Source organism: Macaca fascicularis, chromosome 16 (assembly GCF_037993035.2).
Source record: "Macaca fascicularis isolate 582-1 chromosome 16, T2T-MFA8v1.1".
In the NCBI taxonomy this organism is placed as follows: domain Eukaryota; kingdom Metazoa; phylum Chordata; class Mammalia; order Primates; family Cercopithecidae; genus Macaca; species Macaca fascicularis.
The window spans coordinates 394,554-419,691 of NC_088390.1; the positions used below are offsets into that span (position 1 = coordinate 394,554).

The window sequence follows — 25,138 nt, forward strand, 5'->3', positions numbered from 1 at the left end:
TGTGCACGTTGATGGACTTCTCTCAGCCTCAGTTTCCTCCTCTGTGAAGCGGAGGGCATGGTGTCCACCCCCATGATTCCTTTAATGCGAGAGCTGACTGAGGGGACGTGTGGAGAGACCCAGTCTGGCCTCCGGCCGGGGCCCATGTGACCCAGGTGGTGGCTGTTTACGGTGATCAACTCTCCCCAGTTTGCTGGAAACTTCCTGGCTTCAGCCCCGAAAGTCCCGCACCTGGCGAGACCCGCTGGTCCTGGAACACCTGGGTGGGTGCTTGCTCTGCCTGTGGCCTCCTGCTCCTCGCTGCATAACGTGCCGGGTCACGTCGGTGTCCTGCGGAAGGCCGCAGCCCTCGCTGAGGTTTCCGTAACGTCGCCTGTGGCTGTGATTTCAGTGTTGAGGTGGATGCGTGTCCTTGCACACATTTCTGAACCACGGAGACTCAGATGTGACGTTCCGCCCCCGTTCCCCCATAAATGCATAGGCACAAGGCATCGGGGTGTGTGGGAGACACTGCAGACGTTTGGGGTGGGACGGAGGCCCTGAGATCACTGTAGTGCAAACAGCGTCAAACGGAACACGACACACGAGTCCTCTGGCTGCCCCATCAAAGTGCGGGGGACGCAGGGGGGAGGGAGCTTCACTCAGGGACCTCCTGCCTCAACTCCTCGCTCTGACCTCTGCACTTTCCTCTAAATTGTGTTCGTTTCTAATGTCTCTTGGCCCCTGGTTGAAATGTGCCTTTAAAATGGCTAATGACAAAGGAGCTTTTTCCTGAACGAAGACACTTGCTTTCCAAGAGGAGCCGTTCCCTCCCCAGCTGCTCAGAAAACGGCAGGTGTGCTTATCGGTTCAGACGTGGAAGGCCTACGAGCTGGGGAAGGCCACATCTGTGGCTGCTCCGGGCCTTGCAGGTCACCGTCCTGGCTGTAAAGCAGCACCCAAGGCTGGGTCATTTATAAAGAAAAGCAGTGTAATTGGCTCAGGGTTCCTCAGGCTGTACAGGAAGCTTGATGTTGGCCTGTACTCAGCTTCTGAGGAGCCTCCAGACACTTACAATCACGGCAGAAGGCGCAGGGGGAGCAGGCACGCCACGCGGTCAGAGCAGCAGCAAGAGACTGAGACGGGAGGCGCTACACACGCGTAAACGGCCGAGCTGGTGAGAACTTACAAGGCGGACGGCGCTCAACCAGTCATGAGAAAACCTCCAACACTGAGGGCTACACCTGAACGTGACACGTGGGTGGGGCACAGATCCAAGCCACATCAGCAGCTCCTTCAGAGGGAGGTGGCTCCGGACCCCAGTTCAGAGTCTGGCCGATGTGCTCTCCCGGGTGTGCCTGGCACAGCTCTCAGGTTCTGCGGGAGCTGCTGGGCTTGGATGCAGGGCTCTCCCCCAGTTCGAGGAGCCTGGCGACCTGGCCTGGTCTCACCCCATCGCCTAGGGCAGAGACACTCCAAAGTCACAGACTTTCAGGGCCAAGAGACCCTGGAGTGCGTCTGACTCAATCTTGGATTTAGCAGGGGATCTGAGGCCCACACTGGCACAACTGACCTGTCTGCACTTACACATTCTGGAGGCGGCAGAGCGGAGGAGAGGGGTGCTTGGCCTAGCTGCGTGATTTAGTTTAAAACACAGTCATGCACCGTATAACGAAGTTTGTCGGTGACAGGCTGTATATCCAGCGGTGGTCCCATAAGATTACAAAGGAGCTGAAAATTCCCATTGCCTAGTGATGTTGCAGCTCTTGTAATGTCACGGTGCAACACGCTATCCCTTGTTTGTGGTGATGCTGGTGTAAACCTACTACACTGCCAGCCACATAAGAGTGGACAGTAATGTCCTAGGCCCTCACACCCACCACACACTGACTCTCCCACAGCGACTCCAGTCCTGCAAGCTCCGTTCACGGTAAGTGCTCTACACACCTGTGCCATTTGAAAATATCTTTTATGCCGTATTTTTACTGTACCTTTTCTATGGTTAGCTACACACATAATTCCACTGTGTTGCAGTTGCTGCAGTATTCAGTCACATGCTGTACAGGTTTGTAACCCGAGAGCCATAGGCCCTCCCCCACAGCCTAGGTGTGCCGTAGGCTCTGCCATGTAGATTTACGTCCGTGCCCTCTATGATGTCTGCACAATGATGAGATCGCCTGATGACACATTTCTTGGAAGTAACCCCGTCGTATCCTGGTTGTTAGGTGACACGTGCCTGTACTTCTGTGTGAATGAGTGTGAGTGAGATCTAACCTGCACACACATTAAGGGCTGGCTAATTAACATGTCAAGTAAATCAGTTAATCCTCATCCGCACAAACACTTTATGGTTGTCTTATTAGCACAAGGAACGTGAGTTTTCTTTCATTCATTTCCTTTTTTTGAATAGGGTCTCGTTTTGTTACCCAGGCTGAGTGCAGAGGCAAGATCACGGCTCACCGCAGCCTCCAACTTCTGTGCTCAAGCAATCCTCCTGCCTCAGCCTCCCAAGTAGCTGGGGCTACAGCTGTAGTGATTTTGATGGGGGGGGGAGTTCGTTGGGGGTCACTGAGGCAGGCTGGGCACACAGACCAGGGCTCCGCACAAGCACCTGGCACCTTTCACAGCCCCACTCCACTTCGCCAGTGGCCTGGCATGGAGAGTGAGCCAGCCTGGGCGGGTGCTGGCCTGGGCAGTGAGTGGGCAGTTAGAGGCTGGCAGGCCAGAGCTGCTACTCCCTCCCTGGGTGGTGGCTGCTCTGAGGCCTGCAGGCCTGGCCTGGTCCCCAGGCAGGGCACTAACTGAGGCCCAGAAGACCAAGTCCCCAGTGGCTGGTGGGGCTTCAAGAGCTGCTCTGCCCAGGATTCCTGTGGCAACTTTGAATTCAGCGCCCCTGGCCGAGCACCCACAGCTTGTGGGAACTGTGGGTTGGGGCTCCTGGTCTGTGGGCACACGGGCCCTGGGCCTGCAGTGTTTCCATCCATCCACACATCCTTCGTCCCATCAGGACAGCGGTCCATCCTCTGCTCACGTGTCCATCCTCTCAGACGTCCTTCAGCACATTGGTCCCTGCAGAATATCTATGCACCTGTCTCTCCATCCGTCTGTCCAGTGCTCCATTAGTCTGTCCATCATCCATCCTCCCATCCATCCCCCAGCCACCCACCCACCCCCACCATCCCCCACCCAATCATCCATCCAACCACCCTCGATGCCCCCACTCACCCTTCCCCAACCCATCCATCCGTTAACCCAACCCCCACCCATCCTTCCCCCACCCACTCCCAACTCAAACATCGCCCTACCCATCCCCCACTCCTCCACCCACTCACCCATCCATCTCCTCACCCGTCCCTCACTCATCCATCCCTCCATCCATCCCCTCACTCATCTGCCATCCACCCATCCCCCCACCTTCCTCACCCCTCCACCACCCACTGACCCACCCCCTACCCCTCCATCTGCCCATGCGTCCGTGCGTCCATTGATCCAGCAATATTTCTCGACAGCTAACCAGGGACCCAAAGGTGAATAAGCCTTGACTTCTGCTTCGGAAGCCGGCTCTAGGGACCCCGCCTTGCCCCACCACTCTGGAAGCAGAGCCCGGAAGGAGGTGCAGCGACTGATCTGGGCGGGTCCCTGCTTTGGGGCCAGGGATGACACGGCCCAGCTTTTGGTTCCCTTTTCCCCCTGAAAGAGCCTGGGCAGAGGCGATGGCAGATGGGAAGGAGGGAGGGGTACAGTCAGACTTAAAATGTCTCCAAAGAGGAGCCGCTGAGAGGCAGGGCTGAGCACGCTGAATTATTTTCTGGTAATTGGCACTGAAGAAGCTGCAGACATCCTGGGGTCTGCATCAAAGGCTCAGAGCTTCGGCCCGTCTTGGTGGAGACCGGGGGCACCTTGTCGGGGGCTCCCAAGGCTCTCTGAGCTCCCACCCCCTCCTCCTCCCGCCTGTCTGCTCTCCGAGGTACGCGGGGTTGGGAGAGGCAGGCTCTGCTGTGCTTTCTGCACAAGACACAGCCCCAGGGGTGGCGCCGGGCGCTGCAGGTCAGAGCCCTGACCGTTTGCAGAGGAAAGGAGAGGGACAGGCAACTGGAGCATCAAGGCCCTGCTCTGCAGGGGACGCCAGGACTCAGCCGTGGCAGGGGCTCTGCCAGTGCTCTTCACACATGGCCTGGCGAGGCCCTTCTCCTCACATGCTCCGGGCAATGCTAGTGCCAGGTTTTCCTTTGGTCTCATCCCTCCCCCGTGCAGAAGAGCATTTGCTGGCACTTGGATGAGCAATTTAAACTCACAGGCCCTCCGCATATATTTGAGACAGGGTGTTGCGCTGTCAGTCAGGCTGAAATGCAGGTGCACAGTCACAGCTCACTGCAGCCTCCAACTCTTGGGCTCAATGATCCTCCCTTCTCAGCCTCCTGTGTAGCTGGTGCTACAGGCGTGCACCACCACATCTGGCTACATTTTTATTTTTCTGGAGATGCAATCTCCCCATATTGCCCAGGCTGGTCTCGAACTCCTGGGCTCAGGTGATTCTCCTGCCTTGGCCTCCCAAAGTGCTGGGATTACAGGCAAGAGCCACTGCACCCGGCCTCCTCCATCTTCTGTAAACAGGTGAAGCTTTCTGTGTCTGTGCATACTAGTGGATGCACACGTGTGTGTGCGTCTGTGGGCAGTCCATCTCCCCGTCCATCTCCCCTGGCGAGGGCCGCTTCTGCCCAGGACCTCCAACAGCTGGGCCCTCCAGCCGGTTACCCAACATAGGAGGCTTCTCTCCCCACTGGGGAACACAGTGAGGGACTCTCTCATCTCACAGGCGGGGAGTGACAAACACGGAGGGCTCGAGGCAGGGCCAGGATGTGAACCTGTGTCCCAGACGCCCGGTCAGGCACTCCTGCCACCTCCCCAGGAGGCCCCTCTGCAGAGTCAGAGGACTCATCCCGGTCGGCCTGGACCGTTGATCTAGCTGCACTTACAGAGTCTGTGCCCAGAAAGACAGCCAGGCCAGGCAGGGCCCGCTCTACGATCACAGGGCCTGGTGCAAAATGAAAACAGGGGGACCCTTATTCAACGAAACGAAGCATTTCCAGATGGCGACAGCAGGTCACTGAGCCGAGCCCAGGGCCCTGCCTGCTTGCCCAGGGTGCATGCCCATGCAGCCAGCATCACGGGAACAGCTGAAGCTCCTGGGGCAGGGGACGGTGCTGGGGGCCAGTGCGGGGCTCAGGAGGATGGCGTCCTGTGTTCAAATGAAAGGCAGACCTTTGTGTATCGCTGGTGGGAGTGTGAAGTGGTACGGCCTCAGTGGACTATGGTCCTAAAAACAAGCCAACCTACAATTACCATATGATCCAACAATTCCTCTTGGGTATTTTTTTTTTTTTTTTTTTTTTTTTTGAGACGGAGTCTCGCTATGTCGCCCAGGGTGGAGTGCAGTGGCCGGATCTCAGCTCACTGCAAGCTCCGCCTCCCGGGTTTTTACGCCGTTCTCCTGCCTCAGCCTCCCGAGTAGCCGGGACTACAGGCGCCCGCCACCTCGCCCGGCTAGTTTTTTGTATTTTTTAGTAGAGACGGGGTTTCACCGTGTTAGCCAGGATGGTCTCGATCTCCTGACCTCGTGATCCGCCCGTCTCGGCCTCCCAAAGTGCTGGGATTATAGGCTTGAGCCACCGCGCCCGGCCGGGTATTTTTTTTTTAAAAGACAAGTTCTGACTCTGTCACTCAGGCTAAAGTACAGCGGCATGATCATGGTTCACTGCAGCCTCGACCTCCCAGGCTCAAGCTATCCTCCTACCTCAGCTTCCCTAGCAGCTTGAACTACAGGTGTGGGCCACTGTGCCTGGCTAATTTTTTGGTATATTTTGTAGAGATGGGATCTTGCCACATTGCCCAGGCTGGTCTCAAACTCCTGGGCTCGAGTCATCTGCCTGCCTCAGTCTCCCAAAGTGCTGGGATTACAGGCGTGAGCCACTGCGCCCGGCCCGCTGTTGGGTATTTAACCAAAAGAACTGGAAGAAGGGACTCAAACAGGCATCTGTACACCTAGTTCATAGCAGCCTTAGTCACAGCAGCCGAAACGGGGAACCAACCCAAGCGTCCATCGGCAGATGATGGATACACACACATATCATTCAGCCATAAAGTGGAATAAAAATCGGACAGGTGCTCCAACAGGAATGGGCCCTGAAAACATGATGTTAAGTGAAAGACGCCAGACACAAAAGGACAAATATATGATTCCACTTACATGAGGAACCCAGGGTGGTCAGCGACAGGGACGGAAACTGGAAGGGTGGTTCCTGGGGCTGGTGGAGGCGAAACGGGGAGTTGTTTATGGGATCATGGGAAAGTTCTGGAAATGTTTGATGGTAACGGTTACACACTGCTGTGAATGTACTTCACGCCACTGAACTATACACTTAAATTCTACCTAATTTTGCTGCAATTTTTAAAAAGGGGAGGCAGGTGCTTGTGGGAAGACGAGACAACTGTGGGAGCCTGTGGGCGGTGCTGGGGGCCCGAGGGATCAGCTCCCCTTCTTGGATTTAGGTGCCACGTTCCGTGGCCCGGCTCCCACAGCCCTCCTTGAGGTCGAAGGTCAGCCTAGAGACAGGCCCTGGGCTTCAAAGGCCCTGAGAGCCCACTTCATCCATGGAAGCTGCTGGAAACCCTCCCAGCCAAAGCCACCGCTGCACCTGCAAGGGCGGCTGCTTCAGTGAACCCACCCCCAAGTGCCCACGAAGGAAGGCTGAGCTCCAAACCTGGGGCTCACAGCCAGGTGGGGCCACGGACACGAGACAGTTTCCGGAACGGGGGCTAAATCTCTGCATTGACTGAGACTCACTCTCATTTGTTACATCAGCACTGGGAAAATACCCCAGCGGGACAAGGGGCTGACTTTCCCCCGTTCACCGAGAAGTTTCCATCTGTGCTGCCGACACCTCTGCCCTTGGAACCCCAGCTTTTTTCATCTCACACCCTGGCCTTGCGGTGAAGCCTGTGGGGCGTGGTTTTTGGCATCTGACCGCCCCGATTCCAAGTCGGGCCCTCTCGACCTCTCTGGGCCTCAGTCTCCTCCTCTGAAAAGTGGGAGCACAAACGTCCCTGACTCCTAGGTGGGCGGGGATTTCCCCAAAGCTCACGCAGGGGCCTGACTCCACAAACGGTGGCCATGATGGACGGTCACCCCGCACAGGAGGATGCCTCCTCCCTCCCTGGCCATGGCTCGTGGAACTGAGGCTTTGTCTGTCGTCGGCAAAGTCGGTCAGTGAGAGGAGGTGGGGGCCGCGGCAAGGGAAGTGGGGAGCCAGGGAGGGCATGGCCTGGAGTCCTGATGGGCCTCCCTCCCCGAGCCAGGCAGCTTCCTTCTCCTCAGCCTGCTGCGCCCGGCCCGGCAGAACAGGCCGCTGCCACCACCGGTTCACCGAGAGGCGGGATCAGGTGGGACAGATCCGCCGACTTTCCAGAACCCTGAGAAGCAAGGGCAGAAAGTGGGCGTTTTGTCATGTGGGAAAGGCGCCAGCCCCCGCTTTTTGGGGTGGAAACTGCTCACGTTCTTAGGGCCTCTCGATCACTCCTGAGGCACTCACTCCTCTCTGAATTCTACCGGAGAAACAGCCGGGAGCTGTTGACGTGCTGGTCACGGCGGTGGGAGCTGTGCTGGGCTCTCACGTTTTAAATGTCCACTGTCATCCTGAGAGGGGAGTGTTATCCCCACTTCACAGATGAGAAAACGGGTACAGGGAAGCACCATCGTTTCAGGCACTAAGCAGCAGATCTGGGATTTGAAACCAGCGTCCAGAGTTCACGAGCTCTCCCCTTGCTGCCTGTTTTAGGAGCCACTTGTGTTATCTGGTATTTAGCACGAATCTGGTCCCTTCTGTACGCCCTGATTTTTACGGACGTCACAGAGCACCTTCCACCTTCTACCAGGAAAGGCTCAGTTCCGAAAGCTGATTTGTAAGTTGGTTGCTTGGGACTAAGAGAGCAGTTTTGTGAAGAAAGGATTTCTCGGTTCCCAGGTCAGCCCACAAGAACCCTTGACTCCCAAGGCAGCCACAGGCTCCCCGGAGGGATCTGCATCCCAGCTCGGCTCCGAAGCTGCCCCTTCCACACCGACGTCGTCTTACTGAACGCCTTTCCAGGAAACGCATTTGGAATCCACCCTGGGAGTGCGGGGACTGGGTCCGGCCCAGTCGTGGGGTTCTGGTGGGGGCTGAGTGTGGGGGCTCATCTGCATCAGGTCTGAGGGGGCTTCGGTCCCACAGAGGCGTGGGTAGCGCACTTGCAGTTTAGAGCTGCGGGCAGAGGCCCGAGCCACCCCAAGGCTGGTGTTCCCAGGTCAGGTGTGGACCCAGGGACTGCGGGGCAGCCCACAGGCTGTCTTTTCTCGGCCAGGCAGGTGTTTACGTGCTCATCTGCTATGGCCTTGGGGCTCTCACTGCCCCACCCCCTGCCCTGTGAGTTTGTCAGCAGTTTGGTGTGTATTTTTCCATAAAAATTCATTGCTATAAATGAAATGAGTGTATTGTTTAAAAGGGTAACTGTCCTACAAAGTTTATAACGTAACGCAGGGCTCCCCTGCTCATCTGGAGTCAGTCACCTTCGAACGCCTTTAGTTCCTCAGTATCTAAAACCTCATGCGGATTCTATGTCTTGATTTTGTAATTTTATAGAGCATTATGTATTATAAAATGTCATGATGTAGCTCTCATATACGATCTCCCTGACACACACATGCTTCTTGTAGATCCTTGTGCACCTCCTCTGTCCTCATCTGGGCTGGCTGGCACTGGCCTCTAGACCAGCCACCCAGCTCCACCCCGAGGATTCTCTCCCGTGCCCCGTCTCTCTTGGTTTTCTCCCTTGTTTGGCTGGAGCACATCCTACAGTAGCTGCCTGAGAAAGAGGGCAAGGGAGGTGATATTTTTCAAGAACTCACATGTCTGAACATATCTTCATTCTACCTGCACACTTCACTAAGTTCTAGCTGGATAGAAAAGTCAAATTAGAAATTGTTTCCCGTCAGAATTCAGAAGATCTTGTTTCACTGCGCTCTGACTTCAAATTTTGCTTTGAGAATTTCAGTGGCATTGGAATTCCTGATCCTTTGTATGTGACTTTTTTTCTCTCTCTCTCTTTAGAAGGCTTTGGAATATTTTCCGATTATCCTGGTGTCCTGAAATTTCATAACAAGGTTTGGTATAGCTCCTTAATTGACTTTAAAATATTTCTGACATATAAAAAATACAAATCTAGGCCAGGCGCAGTGGCTCACGCCTGTAATCCCAGCACTTTGAGAGGCTGAGACAGGTGGATCACAAGGTCAGGAGTTCAAGACCATCCTGGCCAACGTGGTGAAACCCCGTCTCTACTAAAAATACAAAAATTAGCTGGGCATGGTGTTGTGCACCTGTAATCCCAGCTACTTGGGAGGCTGAGGCAGGAGAATGGCTTGAACCCAGGAGGCGGAGGTTGCAGTGAGCAGAGATCGCACCACTGCACTCCAGCCTGGGTGACAGAGCAAGACTACTCCATCTCAAAAAAAAAACAAAAAAACCAAAAAAACAAATCTATAATAAACATATAAATACACAATATGAAGTAAAATATAAATATTACAAACCTGTCTACCTATCACTGAGCTTAATAAAACATTAAGATTCCTCTTTAATTGTATTTCTCCTCTCCCCAAGACGTGTCCCGAGTCTGTGTTATCCTTCCTGGTTCTGAATTCGCTTGCTGTGTAAAATATATTTTAATATATAACGTTCTTGCATGTTTGTGAAATCTCTACATAGATGGTGCCATGTATTTTTCTGCCGCCTGCCTGCCTGTCAGCATTATTGGTGAGATGCACATACTCTGAGAGTGGTGACTCAGTTTCACCACTGCATGATATTCTATTGTTTGCATATATCACAATTTACGTGTCTGTTCCTCTGTTGAAGGCTTTTTGGTTGTTTCTGAATCTGAACTGCAAATATTCCGTGCATGTCTCCTGGAGCCCATGTAGACGAGTTTCTGGAGGGCAACGGTCCTGAGGCCTCCCAGCACGTTGGAGTCCTCTGGAGAGCTTTATAAATCCCAGTGCCAGCCAAGGATACATTCAAAATCAATTAAACCCAAATCTCTAGCGGTGGGTCTGCCATGAGTACTTTTAAAGCTCCCCAGGTGATTCCAGTGAGCAGCCAAGGGGAACCACCACTGCCCTGGACCAGCGCTCCAGCGCTCCTCCGGGACCAAGGTTCCAATGCTCCTCCGGGACCAAGGCTCCAGCGCTCCTCCGGGACCAGTGTGCCAGTGCTACTCAGGGACCAAGGCTCCAGCGCTCCTCTGGGACCAGCTCCAACGCTCCTCCGGGACCAATGCTCCAGTGCTCCTCTGGGACCAGCTCCAACGCTACTCCAGGACCAGTGCGCCAGTGCTACTCAAGGTGTGGCCCTTCAACCATGTGTCACCTGCAAGCCTGTTAGATGTGCACACTTGGGTCCCACCCCAGAGCTGGCGAGTGAGCATCTGTGTTTCAGCAAGACCTCAGGGACGGCTGCAGGCTGCGCCCACCTTCGCCTACTGGGCATCACCAAACTGCTGCTCGGGATGGTGGCCGGGGCCACACCGGTACGGAGGCCTCGTGTCCCTGTGCTGAGCACTTGTAGGGTTCTCTGTGGACGCCCATTCTCTTCAGTCCTGGGAAGTATTCTGTGTCGTTTCTTCAACCATCTCCTCTCCTCCGTTTTCTGTTTCTCAGGATGAAATTCCTGTTTGATGGATCTTCTGTGTTGAGCTGGTCTTGTTGTTTTCCAGTATTCTTGACTTTTCCCTCTTTTTGCGTTCCCTCTCTCGGAGATTTCTCTCCTCTTCCATCCCTTCTCATGCATTTTAAATTCCTGCTATTATATTTTTAATGTTCAAGAATTTTAACACTGCCTTTAAAAAAAATAACATTCTGTTCTCATTTAATAGGTGCACTACTTCAGGGCATTTTCCTCTGACTCCTTTTTTCTGTGCACTGGAGTCTCTGTATTTTCAGTTACTGGATTTCATCAGACGTCAGATGCCCTTGGCTGTCCCCACTATGAGTGAAACACAGCAAAGCTACTAGGCAGCACTGAACATGTGGGTGAGGCTTGTGGACCAGAGGTCTCACAGTGGACTGGGCAGAGACCCACTGTTTGGGGAACCCCCAGTGTCAGGACTTGTCCATCTGTTCTCTTTCATCAGTTTCCCAGACAGAAATTCAATAATGTCCTGCCAGCTGGGAGCTGAGGCTCACGCCTGTAATCCCAGCACTTTGGGAGGCCGAGGCGGGCGGATCACAAGGTCAGGAGTTCGAGACCGGCCTGACCAACATGGAGAAACCCCATCTCTACTAAAAATACAAAATTAGCCGGGCGGGGTGGCTCCTGCCTGTAATCCCAGCTACTCGGGAGGCTGAGGCAGGGGAATCGCTTGAACCCGGGAGGTGGAGGTTGCAGTGAGCCGAGATCGCGCCACTGCACTCCAGCCTGGGCAACAAGAGCGAAACTCCGTCTCAAAATAATAAATGTCCTGCCTTGGGGGTGGACGGATGGGGACTAGGCCTGGCTTTTATCAGCCTCCATCATGGATTTTAATGGGGAATTAGGGCTTCTCCATTTACATGCTGATTTCAGTAAGGCACCTTGCCCCAGCCTTTGGCTACCCTTGGGGTCCCCAATCCAGAATCTTTTCAGATCACCCTTGGCCGGCAGTACACTTGTCTCCTACCATGGTCAGAGAAGGGCAGTCACCAGGCCGAGAGAGGGGACCTGCAGATGTAAACACTTCTTTCAGTCAAGACAGTCCTCAGATCCACCCTGAACTTCCACCTTCGGGACACCCGGCCCCTCCTAGTTCTGTGCATTTGGGCGATTCCGCAGAGTAAATGGGCTTGTCCGTGCTTGTCCGTGCTTTTGGCTTCCTTCTTTGTAGACATTTTGGGGTTGACACTAAGCAAATCTTACTGTTACGGGTTCCAGAGCTCTTCAGATATCTGTCATTCGCTGTCATCTTCTCTCCTTTTCTTTCTGTCTTCGTGGTTTATGCCACTTTCATTCCTTTATGTCATTCTAGTGGGGTTTTGAGGGACAGAGGAAAACATGAATATATTCAGTGCACCATATGTAAGCAGAAGTGCTTTTCCATTTAAAAGACACTTTTACGTACGTACATGTATGTCTGTAGAACTCATTCTGATTATTTGTGTGTAGATGGCCTTATCTGTTCGACATCACGTGTGTGAGCTGCATGAACACACAGATCTGGCCCCTCCTTTCACGGCGGCTTAGGAAGTGTTCCAGCAAGTCAAGGCACCACAGTTTTTCCACTGATGCATCTCGGAAACACAGGCAATCACGGTCTTTTGATCAACACAGTGGCTCAATGCAAATGTTAATCTTCATTGTTTTAATTCTGAAACATAACGTGCCACAGGGAAAGTGAGTTTCTTTACTATTTGCCAGCAGCTAGGACAAAAAGTGAATGGTGGGGGCCCAGGAGCTCCCAGTTTGGAGAGGAGGCCCTTCCAGACCCAGGGACCCAGGGTTTGGGGCAGGAGGCAGGAAGGATGGGAGGGTGTGAACACTGACCAACACATACACACACACACACACACACACACACACGTACGTTCTCTCTCTTCAAGAATGCTCTTTTCCAGAAGCATTTGCCCATACTCTGAATGAAGTATTTTCATGCCAAGCCAAACCTCCTGAAGAGAAGTGAATTCATGGCGGAGGGAGCCACGTGCCCTGGCCGGAGATGCACCTGAAGGCTGCTCTTCAGTGAGTGAGTTCACAGCGTCCACCAGAGCTTCCCAGCTCCTCAAGCTGAAGACAGACTGAGCAAAAACCAGGCAGGCCATGAGGGGATTCAAAGAAACCTAACAGGGCTGGGCACGGTGGCTCACACCTGTCATCCCAGCACTTTGGGAGGCCGAGGCGGATGGATCACTTGAGACCAGGAGTTCAAGACCAGCCTGGCCAACATGGAGAAACCCCATCCCTTCTAAAACTATAAAAATGAACTGGGTGTGGTGGCGGGCACCTGTAATCCCAGGTACTCAGGAGGCCGAGGTGAGAGAATTGCTTGAACCTGGGATGCGGAGGTTGCAGTGAACCTAGATTGCACCACTGCACTCCAGCCTGGGCAACAGAGCGAGACTCTGTCTCAAAACCAAACAAACATACAAAAACCAAAGAAACCAGAGCCAGGTTTCTCCTGCGGTCCTGGGCCAGCCCATGGGAGGGGGCACTGCTCCTGCCTCCCAGAGCTGAAGGGAGAGGGAGAGGGTGGGTGAATCTCACGCTCACTGCTCTGGCTCCAGTGCTCGCGTCTAAGGGACCACACGCAGCTTCAGAGGCCGTGCCCTAGCATTTCATCTTCCATCAATACAGCAACGAGAAAGCCCGGCCAGGCGGCCGCTCAGACACTGCGTGTGGGAAGCCCCCGGCCCAACCCAACACACACGCAAACTTAAAATCATCACAAGGTAGGTTGGGGGTGTGGGAGGGGAGGGCAATAAATAAGGTCAGGGGCTGAGGGCGGTGGTTGGAGGGGGCGGCGGATGCAGACGGCTCCCCGGGAGAGAAGGGGCGCAGAAAGGCACTGGGTCGGGGAGGCAGACAGCTCCCAACACTGGTTTGTTGAGTCATGGCCAACAGGGTGGCTGGCGAGGGCACAAGGACCGGTCGTGGGAGCCGGGCAGGGTCTGGCACGAATCCTCCACAGGGAAGTCTGTTCCAGGCACCAAACGCCTCAGCCCCGGCAGCTGGAGGGGCAGCTGGAGCCGCGTCAGCACTGGGGGCTCGTCCAGGTGTGTCTCTTACCTTTGGAGGAGAGAAGAGGCCACCGCAGGTGAGCAGGGGTGGAGTCCCTCCCGCCCCAGTGACAGCCCGGCCTTTGGGAATGAGACGGAGGGGCTGGAGGGGAAGGCAGCCTTCTGCTGACAACACCCGTGCCTGAGCCCAAACTCGAGACCAGCGCCGCTCTGCTCTGCTATGTGATGGCAGGAAAGTCACCTGCCCCTCTGGGCTTCAGGCCCCCTCCTAACCCAGGTGGCCAACGTGGCGACCTCAGGATGCCGCAAGGAGCAAATGGGCAGGGAGATAGAAAATCCTCCTCCACGCCCATCCTTCCCACATTGTTTCTTAAGCCCAGGAACCCCCTCTCTGCGCTGGACCACACGGCTTCCCCCTTTATTACTGGACGTTTACTGAGGACCTCCTAGGGGAAGGCCGTCCACATGACACTGACTTTTCTCTCCCCAGAACCCTGCGAAGGACACCGCACTGATAACAGAACCGGGCGCAGAGATCAAACCTAAGGGCGAACCATATCGAACTACTGATATTTCACGTTTTTGAACCAGAAAAACGGAATTTCAATTGGGCGCGGTGGCTCTTGCCTGTAATCCCAACACTTTGGGAGGCCAAGGTGGGAGGACTGTTTGAGCCTGGGAGTTCAAGACCAGCCTGGGCAACATAGGGAGACCCCGTCCCTTTGAAAAATACAAAACAATTAGCCGGGCCTGGCGGCACTTGCCAACAGTCCTAGCTACATGGCAGGCTGAGGCAGGAGGACCTCTTGAGCCCAGGAGGTCGAGGCTGCAGTGAACTGTGGTCACACCAGTGCACTCCAGCCTGGGCAACAGCATGAGATCCTGTCTCAAAAAAAATTTTAAAAATGCAATTTAATATGGTTCAACCTGGGGAGTCTGCTCAAGGTCACGTGGCTGTGGGTGGCAGGGCTGGGACAAGAACTCAGGGCTGCCAGATTCCACACTGTCCTCTGTGGAGGACCTCCAGGAGGCCAGAGGGAGGGGGCAGGGTCCGCTCTGCGGCCACAGATGCCTCCCGGATGCTCTGCAGCTCCTGGGGAACCATCAAGTGGGGAAGGAGAGGGGTGGGGCAGGCGCTCCCGCGGGGGGCTGCCAGGTGCCCTCTACCCCTGGGGACGGAGATCAGCTGCCGCCCTGGTGCACACGTGGACCCATGAATCCTCTGGCCAGGGAGGATCCCAACCTGCCCGGAGCTTCTTTCTTGAAGGAGACGGGGCTGAGCCTGCACCTGCGCAGTTCTCTCTGGCTTTAGTTTAAGAAGTTTCCCACCCCCGCCACAGGATGTTCCCGGGCCAGCCAGGACTGGGTCCAGAGGCACAGGGCGGGGTGGGGGCCCACGATTCTCCCCGCGCTCTCTGTGCCTTGGTTTCTACACCCATCAAATGGGGGCAATAAGCCTCCCAGCCACTCTGCCAACAGAACGAAGGCTCGGCCCAGAGGAGCCGGCACGTTTTATACAGCGGAGGACGGTGACCACTGCTGTAATTAGTGAGAGCGGCTAGGGATGGTTACCGTTCTCATTCCGGGCCCCTCTCTCTGTTCCTTGCAGGCAGGGACGGGGTCTGGCTCACCTCGTTCCCCGCACAGTGCTTGGTAAACATGCAGAATTGAAAATGTCACCAACCAGTCTCCATTTTGGAAGGAGTGAGTGAGAGAGGACGCAGCCGCGGGGGCAGGAGAGGGGAGAAGACAGCAGCTGGATACTCACCGGGGCCCTTCGGGTCGGCCTGGGGTAGGGTCCCCCCCTGCGGGTCGGCAGAGCCTGTCCCCATCTCACTGGCCAGGCTGCTCTGGCTCCCGGAGAGGTGGCCTGGCGGGTGCGTGAACCCCATCCTGGGGGCCTCCACACTGCCACCTGTGGGAGACCACGTGTGGGCCTGTGGCTCTCACACTGAGACAGGGTGGTCTCAGTCCAGTTCCTCATTCGGAACTGTGGTGGGTCTCTATGGGACGTCTGCCCCCACCCCACCCAAACGGCTGCCAGGCTCTGGCATGACCCCACCCTCTGACCGCTGCTGTTGGGTCCAAGAAGGGGCCTGCAGGTCGTTTCACTAAGTCACACGTCACCAACTTGAAAATCCACAATGATCATGGAATGGGCAGGGGGGTGATATGTATTTCGGTTAACCTCATAAGAGAGAGATGTTGACTGCTGCCTTAACTCACTAAAGGGTCTTCACTCAAACATGGTTTCTGGTCCTGGCCTGGCCAAGAGAGCAGACGTGGAGCCCACTGCTTCACTGTCTCCCAGTCCTGCTTGGTTAGAGCTGAGGGTGGGTGTGGAGCGAGGGCACAAGAGCCCGAGGTGGGAGGCGGAGGGGAGTATAAAGCCTGCCCTGGAAACGGAGGCCGGCAGGTAAGTTTCCTTTATACTCTTCTAAATCTCTAGAATCTTCAGCCTGAGGGGCCTAGGAAGTCACTGGTCCGGGGACAGTTTTCATCTCTTGCACCATCTCTACCTACTGATATTGGCCACTTAGAAAACTGCACTGAGGATGATTCGGAGGGCACATCAGGGCTCTGTGGAAAGAGTATCACGAGCACCTAGTAATGTCTGCATGGTGACGGATCAGGGCTCTGTGGAAAGAGTATCACGAGCACCTAGTAATGTCTGCATGGTGACGGCTCAGGGCTCTGTATCACGAGCACCTAGTAATGTCTGCATGGTGACGGATCAGGGCTCTGTGGAAAGAGTATCACGAGCACCTAGTAATGTCTGCATGGTGACGGCTCAGGGCTCTGTATCACGAGCACCTAGTAATGTCTGCACGGTGACGGATCAGGGCTCTGTGGGAAGAGTATCACGAGCACCTAGTAATGTCTGCATGGTGACGGCTCAGGGCTCTGTGGAAAGAGTATCATGAGCACCTAGTAATGTCTGCCATGGTCACAGGAGTGGAGGGTGGTGGTACGTGTGCCAGGCCTTTGCTGGCTCTGATTTAGCTCAAACTTCCATTCCCAACCCAGTCTTGGTCCCAAGACAGGACCCCCAAGGCATTTCATTCCTGTTTGGGGCAGTTATTACAGAACCCTTTCTTCTTAGGTACTAAAATTGGCCTCCCTGAAATTTCTGTCGAGGATCTCAGTTCCGACCTGTGGAGTGACTGACTGAAGCTCTTTTCCCAGAAGTCCTTCGTGTGTTTGAAGGACAGGAAAATGTCTTTCCTTGCCTCTCCCAGGCCTTCTCTGCACCAGTCTCAACGCCCCAGTTAACTCTCTTTCATACGGCAGGTCCCAGAGGGTGAGCTCAGGGATATCCAAGTCAGAAGGCGCTTTGGAGGCCACCCGTTCTGTCTCACTTGCTAACGAGAAGGAAATGCAGGCCCAGAGGTCGCAGCAGGTCCTGGGGACCCCACGGTGGTTTCATGGCAGGACTGACCTAGTGCAGGGGGTTCTGTACCTGATTTTCTCAGCTCTCACGATTCAGGAGGTGAACTCTCAGCTGGGGAATGCTCACAGGTGGGCGCGGGAGGAGTCCCAGGTGTGTGAGCCAAGGGCATGCGGTGGCCTGGCTGGCCCTGGCTCCTGTCCCTTGCCTGCTCTCCTTCCCCCACTGTGTGTACAGAGGAGCCTCCAAGAGCCTGGTTGTCCCATCCCTAGGCCTGCTTCTCCTTCCAGATGGAGAACTACTCCTTGGACACCCACTGGGAAGCAGCAATCCGAGGTGCAGCAAAGCTACTCTGTCCCTGGGGCCTCGGAAATAGGCAGCACTTTTTTTTTTTTTTTTTTGAGACAGAGTCTCGCTCTGTCTCCAGGCTGGAGTGCAGTGGCGCGGTCTCGGCTCACTGCCACCTCCGCCTCCCAGACTGAGGCGATTCTCCTGCCTCAGCCTCCCAAGTAGCTGGGATTACAGGCACCCGCCACCGCGCCCGGCTAATTTTCTTATTTTTAGTGGAGGCGGGGCTTCACATGTTGGGCAGGATGGTCTCAAGACCTCATGATCCGCTCACCTCAGCCTCCTGAAGTGCTGGGATTACAGACATAAGCCACTGTGCCCAGCCTAATAGTTTCATTTCTTTTCTTTTCTCTTTTCTTTTTCTGAGACGGAGTTTCGCTCTTGTTGCCCAGGCCGGAGTGCACCGCACCCAGCCAATAAGCAGCACTTGAGTCCCCCCCTTACCTGACTCCCTCCTGGGTTTGTTGCCTTTCGGGCCCCTGACCCCAGCGGGCGGGAGTCTGTCCTCTAGGCTGGAGGAGCTGAGATCCGAGTCACTGTCACTGTCGCTGGAAACCACTGGAAGAGACAGACCACAGCACAGGAGGTCACCCCACCAGCCTCTGCCTGCGGGCACGGGCGGAGGGGCCGGGGCAGGAACGACGGCCTGGGGATGGGGGGACACGTGCTTCTGCCGGCCAGAGAGGCGAGTCCTGGTGTGAGGAGGCTGGGACGTGGGCTCTGCGTGACCAGCAGAGAACGTTTGCCCGTTGGCCAGCCATCTCCACACGCCACCCCCCGTTCTAGTTCCTCTGGCAGAACCAGAACCCGCGTGCCACGGCGGAGGCTGATTCTCACCGCGGTGCAGACGGGACGGCTCTGAGGCCTCCACTCGTGAGACAAAAGGCCCAAGGCCTGCCCTGCGGGTGCGGGGTGGGGAGAGTCCGAGCTGACCCTCGGGGAGCACTCCAGGCACTTTCCACAGACACATTCACCGAAGCTTCAGAACAACTCTGAGGTCGGGAACAGCACGACCCCCATTTCACAGGCAAGAAAACGGGGCACACGCCCAAGTTGTAGTGGAAGAGCCGGGAGTCTCCTCCCAGCCGGCTGGTTCCACAGACCCTGCTCACCACCCTCTGATTTCACTGCAAGAACGGAACTGGGAGCCAGCAGGCCTGGGCTCTCATCCCAGCTCATCCAGTAACGCACAGTGGGGCCTCGCAAATGCGGAAGGGAGCCAGACGGACGGGGCTGGAATCCCAGCAAGGGGAGGCGAGGATATTGTCACAGTGAACACCTACCGTGGACTAAATGGAAACCGTATTTGGCTGGGTAATCAACAGTGGGAGTCATAATACAGGACACAGCTACCCTTTAAACGTTCTATTTTAAACACAGAAATGTACATCCATTCACCAATCTCTCGATGCCAGGCTTGGGTGCTTCTGCAAGACTGGTCCGCACAGTCTCTCAGGTATAAACTGCACACGTATTGCACTGTCTGCGACCCCAGTTGCAGTTTCTCTGAATTGCAGCGGGACCCACAGACCCTGGCAAAGCAGGACAACTGCAGAATCCTCCTTTTTCCATTTCTTCCTCTTGGTTCTCACACTTGTCCTGCTAATTCCATAGATTTTTATAAAGCAAGTTGCTTCCCTCAAAACTTTCCGGGGTGAGGCGCGGTGGCTCACGCCTGTCATCCCAGCACTCTGGGAGGCCGAGGCGGGTGGATCACTTGAGGTCAGGAGTTCAAGACCAGGCTGGCCAATAGAGTGAAACCCCGTCTCTACTAAAAATACAAAAATAAGCTTGGCGTTGTGGCCGGGCTCCTGTAATCCCAGCTATTCGGGAGGCTGAGGCAGGAGAATCACCTGAACACGTGAGATGGAGGTTGCAGTGAGCTGAGATCGCACCATTGCCTCCAGCCTGGGCGACAGAGCGAGACTCCGTCTCAAACAAACAAACAAAAACGACTTTCCAAAGTCTCAGTTTTCATGAAACAATTCTGTCTCTTTTACAACTCTTTCCGTCAATTTGCATAACATTTAATTAAGTGAGATCATTGCAGTACCGAGTATAACTGCACAGAAAGGTCTGGATCAAGGGTGACCAGCTCTCACAAGTGAGACACTCAGCAGATGGGCAGGAATCAGGGTGCCTGTCAGGGATTTCCTTGGGGAATGCAAAACGCTGGTGCTTACGGAGGAAGGTTAGGGCGGGTTGAGCTCTTATGCCAGGCACTGTGCTGGGCCCTGAGTGCCATCTTCCTCCGTCTTCCAAACAGCCCTGAGCCATGGTACCCGCTGGTGGGAGATAAGACCGGAAACAAAATCTGTCTATACTGAGGGTGGCTGATCCCAGCTTCACCATCTTTAAAGGCTCCCCATGCCCCCAGGACCACACTGGGCTCCTGCCCTTTGTCTACATTTCCAACTGCATCCCACGCCCCCCGCCGTCTCGCCCTGGGTGCCTCCTGCCACCACCTCCCACTGGGACTGGCTTGCCTCTGCCCTGCCCACCTGTCTTCTCTCGGACCAGTTAGAAAACTGCCTCCTCCAGGAAGCCCATCTCACCTGTGCCCTGGCTGGCTGAACGCCCTGTGCTCTCTGCTACAACGGCACCAAAACACTTTCTGCTGTTTGCATGTCTGCTTCCCCTAGCAGGTCATGAGGCTCCTCGAGGGCGGGGACCAAATTGCACATGTAAATGAGGCTGGTGTGGCCTTTCCTCTCTGTGGTCTCCCCTCCCTGTGGCCTCCCCTCTGTGGCCTCCCCCCCCCGTGGCCTCCCCTCCCTGTGGCCTCCCCCTCTGTGGCCTCCCCTCTCTGTGACCTCCCCTCCCTGTGGCCTCCCCTCTCTGTGGCCTCCCCTCTCTGTGGCCTCCCCTCTCTGTGACCTCCCCTCTGTGGCCTCCCCTCCCCATGGCCTCCCCTCCCCGTGGCCTCCCCTCTCTGTGGCCTCCCCTCCCCGTGGCCTCCCCTCCCCGTGGCCTCCCCTCCCTGTGGCCTCCCCCTCTGTGGCCTCCCCTCTCTGTGACCTCCCCTCCCTGTGGCCTCCCCTCTCTGTGGCCTCCCCTCCCTGTGGCCTCCCCTCCCCGTGGCTCCCCTCTCTGTGGCCTCCCCTCTCTGTGGCCCTGACCTGTGCACTGGGGCAGGAGTGATGAGCATGGGGTTGGGCCTGGCCTTTCCTTCCTCCATGTGCTCGAAGGCTCTGCCTCTTTCTGTCCTGCTGTCCGGGGGAAGAGTTGTGCTTTGGCTCCTTGGACTTTTGAGACGCAGCAGCAGGAGGAGATGGAGACGGGGCATGGCTGTGGTCTGTGTGCCCTCTCGATAGTATTTGAGAAATGCGAGGAAAACCTGCCTTATTTTGCGATTGTCTTTTGGGTCCTGGACTGAGCTGCTTTGATCACGAATCCACCTAGACTAGGCCTCATGGGCGTCCGTTTTACAAGCATGTGTGTAGTTTTGACTCACTGATTAGATGCCAACCTCATGGGTCCCATGAAACAGGGATAGGAGGAGGTGGGAAGGAGCCAGGGATTCCTGCTGGGCTCCTGGAGCAAGTTGTTCTCCATGTTGCCCTTGGGGCAGCTACGGTGAAGTTAGAGGCCTGTGGCTCATGCCCCCGGGAGCAGGGAGGTGCCCAGCAGGAGGAGAGCCCTGCGGAGGGCAGGGCGGCTCGCCTTCACGCTGCTGTCCGCCTCTCTCTGGCAGAGACGCTTATGGGAGGTCTAGTCATGCTTCCTGACTTAGAATGTCCCATCTCCCCCACGGCTCATATGCAAAATCTACACAGTCCGGGGCTGGGGGTGGGCACGGGGCTCTGTGGTGCCATGCGGTGCCGGGCTCCTTTGGTGCAAAGGGACAGATGCCAAAGGACTTGGAAGGAGATGACGGGCTGGGATGTCCCAGGACTGGGGTTAGGGAGACAGGCTCACCCTCCGTCTCCCCTCTTCCCTGTTCTGTCATCTATCACACAAGGTTATGGAGTTGGGCTGGGAGCAGGCAAAAACCGCAAGACAACAATGAACCGTGCCGTGCCATGTCGTGAGGACGGCGTTTGTTATGAGTTGTGCATTTTATCCAAAAACAGCAACCCTGGAGGTGGAGTCAGGGTCAGGGTGCCCCCTGGCCTAGTCCCCACGTGGTGCCCGTGTGCACCACGATTAACAAAAAAAGGCAGCAACCCTCCCCGAGTTACAGTCAGCTTGTTCTTCGCCTCCGATTACAGACCCCAAAGGGCCACAGCCATGAAGAAGTGGGGAGGAGACTCTCGCGGCTGGAGCATCGCTGCTCGCTGTGTCTGGGATTTCAAACTGGGGCTTAGAGGTCTTTGTGGTACGGACCCAAATCCCATTTCTAATCCACTCGAATAAACACCACTCAAAAGAAATAAACCAAAGGAAGTCGGCAGTGCCCGCAGCAGCCTTGCATGTACTGGCAGGATGGACGGGCCACACCGAGCAAACTCCGCTGAGAAGGCCCTGGCCCGGCACAAACACGGTGTCTCCAGATATTCCTCGGGCTGCAGAGGGGGAGCCTTTTCTTCTTCCTCCCTCCACTGAAACGTCACCGTAAAACCCAGACCTCAGCTAATTCGCCGTTCGATTGCCGTTGCCACCTTTCTCCCTCCATAGCAGCTGTGACTGTCAGTCTTCCAGGCCTATTAACAAAGCTTTTAGGCTCATACATCCTCTGGCCCTTGCTCTTCCATCCTCAACACAACACTCTGTGTCTGAAGCTGATATATTTTTTCCTCTTTAATTCCCCAAGGGCTGAGTCTGGGACGGCTCGCCCACGAGCCCTGTATTCTGCCCACGTCTGATTTTTCAGATGGAAGACGGGAGTACACCAGGGAGAAGGCCGTCCCACCTGCCTTTCGGAGGAAGAAGTATCAGATGGAGTCACCCGGCTGCCGCCGAGCCAGGGGTGGGGAGGAGCCCCTCCCGGGCTCACCACAGGGACCTGAGCCACTTGCTGGGGACCTGGCATCCCTGAGGCTTCCCCACCGCGGCCCGGAAGGGCTGCCTGCCTGCCCGGCGTTCATCCTCGGCAGCGGCCAGCCCCAGCGCCAGCCGTGCCCACTTCTCTGGGGAGAGGCCAGCTTTTCTTTCTCCTGCTCACTCTTGGCTGGATTTGCAATTTGACTGTCACCATGGAAACTCAGCGTTCTGGTACACGGAGCGGGGGGAAGAGCCTTTCCTTCTGGAAACTCTTGAGTGCCTCAAAGGACACGGGCAGCAGCTGTGCTGTGGAGACGCCCGGCCTGGGATGGTCCAGGGGACAGGGTCACGCTGGCCGTGTGGCCTCACAGCACTGCCCTGGGACACGGGGGCCCTGCTTCCAGGCTCTGTTCAGCCACCACCTCTCTGCATGACCCGAGGTATCTCTCCAGGCTTCGCTACAAAAACACGGGGGCTGACCTGGTCGCCCGCCCTGGGTCCGAATCCTGGGATTCAGCCTTGGGTCGGCCCATTGGTGGAGACAGCCCGGGTGCCCCTCCCTGGTCTGGGGATGGGAAATGCTCCTTCTGGGCCATACGACTCTGCTGCCCGGTACAAGGACAGCCTGTGAGTTTGGGAGGCACTTGTGAGCTACCACTGCTCCGCCTGGAGGCTCCCAAAGCCCCCAGAAATTATGGGAATTACAGAGGAAAAGAGAGATTTCCAGCAAACATTCTGCCAAGGCAAAGCAGATGGTGGAAAATTTTGCAGACTAAAAACAAAACAAAAAAATTCTCTTAATGTAAAGGAACGATGAGGCCCCGGGAAGGGTAGACACTCCCCATTAGCCGTCTCCAGCCCATCAGGCAGGCGCAGCTGCGGAGACGCAGGGCTCTCGGTCCCTGCTGGGACGGGGGACGGCCGCTCCACCTGCACGCAGGGTAGGATGCGGGGCCTGAAGTCCCACTGAGATGCCTCCCAAGGCCCGGGCTCCATCTTGGTGGCAGCAGGAGGGGAGTCTGGGGTGGGGAGTCTCTGGCTCTGAGACGTGGGTTGTTGCCCTGCCTCTGCCACTTCCCAGTGGTATGACTTTAGGCCGGTTTCCAAGTTGTCACTTTTCGTAATGACGTCGTCTCCCTACTTGCCAGGGCTGGTCTCTAACTCCTGGGTTCAAGCAATCCTCCTGCCCGGCCTCCCAAAGTGCTGAGATCACAGGCGTGAGTGTCCAGCCCTGGAGCAGTCCTCTACCTGTGTGCTCAGGGGCTCACCTGTGGAAAGGGGGATTGGGGGCTCCCACCCCGGGTTGTCGTGAGGGTCAAAAGAAGAATGCGGTCAGCGTCTGGCCTGTGGTAGGTGCTTGATAGGAAAAGCTGTTACAGTGGAGACGCCACGCAGCACAGCGCTGGCCCTGGGGTGCCCGGGCCAACCTCGCAGGTGGACTCACCCCTTTTGAGGGAGCGTGGGTTCCCAAGCTGGGCTTTGGAGGACACCCAGGACACAGGATGCCTTCAGAAGCCATTCAGAGGCAGAGCTGGGATTTGAACCCAGGCCTTTCTATCCAGGGTCCTGCCTGACCGTAAGGGCTCTACCCGCTCAGAAATCCTTCCCTCCACGTGGCCAGTCCCCTCTCGGTCTCCCCACCATGCTCTTCTGCGCCCCCTCTGGACCCCTTTCCTGTCGCAGCAGAGGCCGCAGGTGGGGGGAACTCTAGTTCGCTCTCAGAAGCAGCTAGGGTTGAGGTCTGGTCCTGCCTCGGAGGCTCCTGGGCAAATACCTTAATCTCCTTCAACCTCAGCCTTCCCGTCTGTAAAATAGAGACAGAAATAACTACCATCGGACAAACGGCTTTGCAAATGTAAAAGGCTGTACGAGCCTATAAATATTTTTAAAAATTTGAATCTAATCCACCCCCTCGAGGAACCCATTCAAATCATTTCTCCACTGAAAAGTCTCCTCAACCCTGTGGGCGAAATGCCAACGGGAAGAAGCAGGGAAGACGAGACCTCCCTCCTCTCCCCGCCCAGATGCCGTCTGGCTGCATTTCAGCTCCCACCGATGCCTGCCTTGACCTCCTCAACAGCTTCAGGCACCACGCGAGGTCGGGGCCAGACCTGAATGCAGCCCCACGGCTGGGCTTTGGACAAAGCGGGTACTCAGGAAATACCTGCTGTTTTCCCGAAACTCCTCCCCAGGACAGGAAACCGCGCTGCGCAAAAACAGCAGGGCCGGCTGGGGTCAGCAAGGGCTGGGCACAGAGGGAACGGCGACCCCAGGGCCCCGTCTGTCACCTCCAGCCCCCCAAAGAGCCGAGGTTTCCCCCAGGACGAGAGCAGGGCGAGCAGCCCTTCTGACCCACGAGGGAGAGATCTCAGGGGTGCCAGGCGCCTCTCCCAGCCTCCCCCAAAGGGACACTCGGGGAGCGGGTGCCGGGAGCCTCAGCCTGGGCAAAGCAGCTGAACGGGGAGGAGCTGTAGGCGGCCGCTTCCATGGACACGGATGAGTGGGTCCCGGGGGAGCTCTTCTTCCAAACCCACCTCCGGGCCGGGTGCAGGGCTGGGGAAACAAGCTCTTCCTTGGGTTTGGAAACTCCTGCAGGGCCTAGAAAGGGAGCAAGGGGGCTCCGAGGCCCAGAGAGCCTGACCTCTTAGGGAGGAGCCCACGGGCAGCCGGAAGAGGCTCGGAGCCTGCCCCGCCCTCCCTCA

The 25,138-nt window shown here is 56.2% G+C and overlaps 1 protein-coding gene across 26 annotated transcripts in view; it reads right to left on the minus strand.

Moving 5' to 3' along the window:
• The window catches only part of RPH3AL (rabphilin 3A like (without C2 domains)), a 200,417-nt gene that overhangs the window by 16,408 nt on the left and 158,871 nt on the right, over window positions 1-25,138 (minus strand). For 15 of the 26 annotated variants that reach the window (XR_012425087.1, XR_012425085.1, XR_012425082.1 and 12 more), the window contains 3 exons: window positions 17,958-18,071; window positions 15,546-15,692; window positions 12,391-13,826 (listed from right to left, as the gene is read on the minus strand). The exons of 1 other annotated variant lie outside the window; for it this stretch is intronic. Coding sequence is in view for 19 of the 25 variants with exons in the window: in XM_074018164.1 (XP_073874265.1) it covers window positions 13,792-13,826; window positions 15,546-15,692; window positions 17,958-18,071 (296 nt within the window). In the remaining 6 variants the exon portion in view is untranslated. Of the gene's footprint in view, window positions 1-12,390; window positions 13,827-15,545; window positions 15,693-17,957; window positions 18,072-19,696; window positions 19,939-25,138 lie in introns of those variants that run through there. 10 more of the 26 variants (XR_012425083.1, XM_074018170.1, XM_074018171.1 and 7 more) reach the window with 3 other exon arrangements.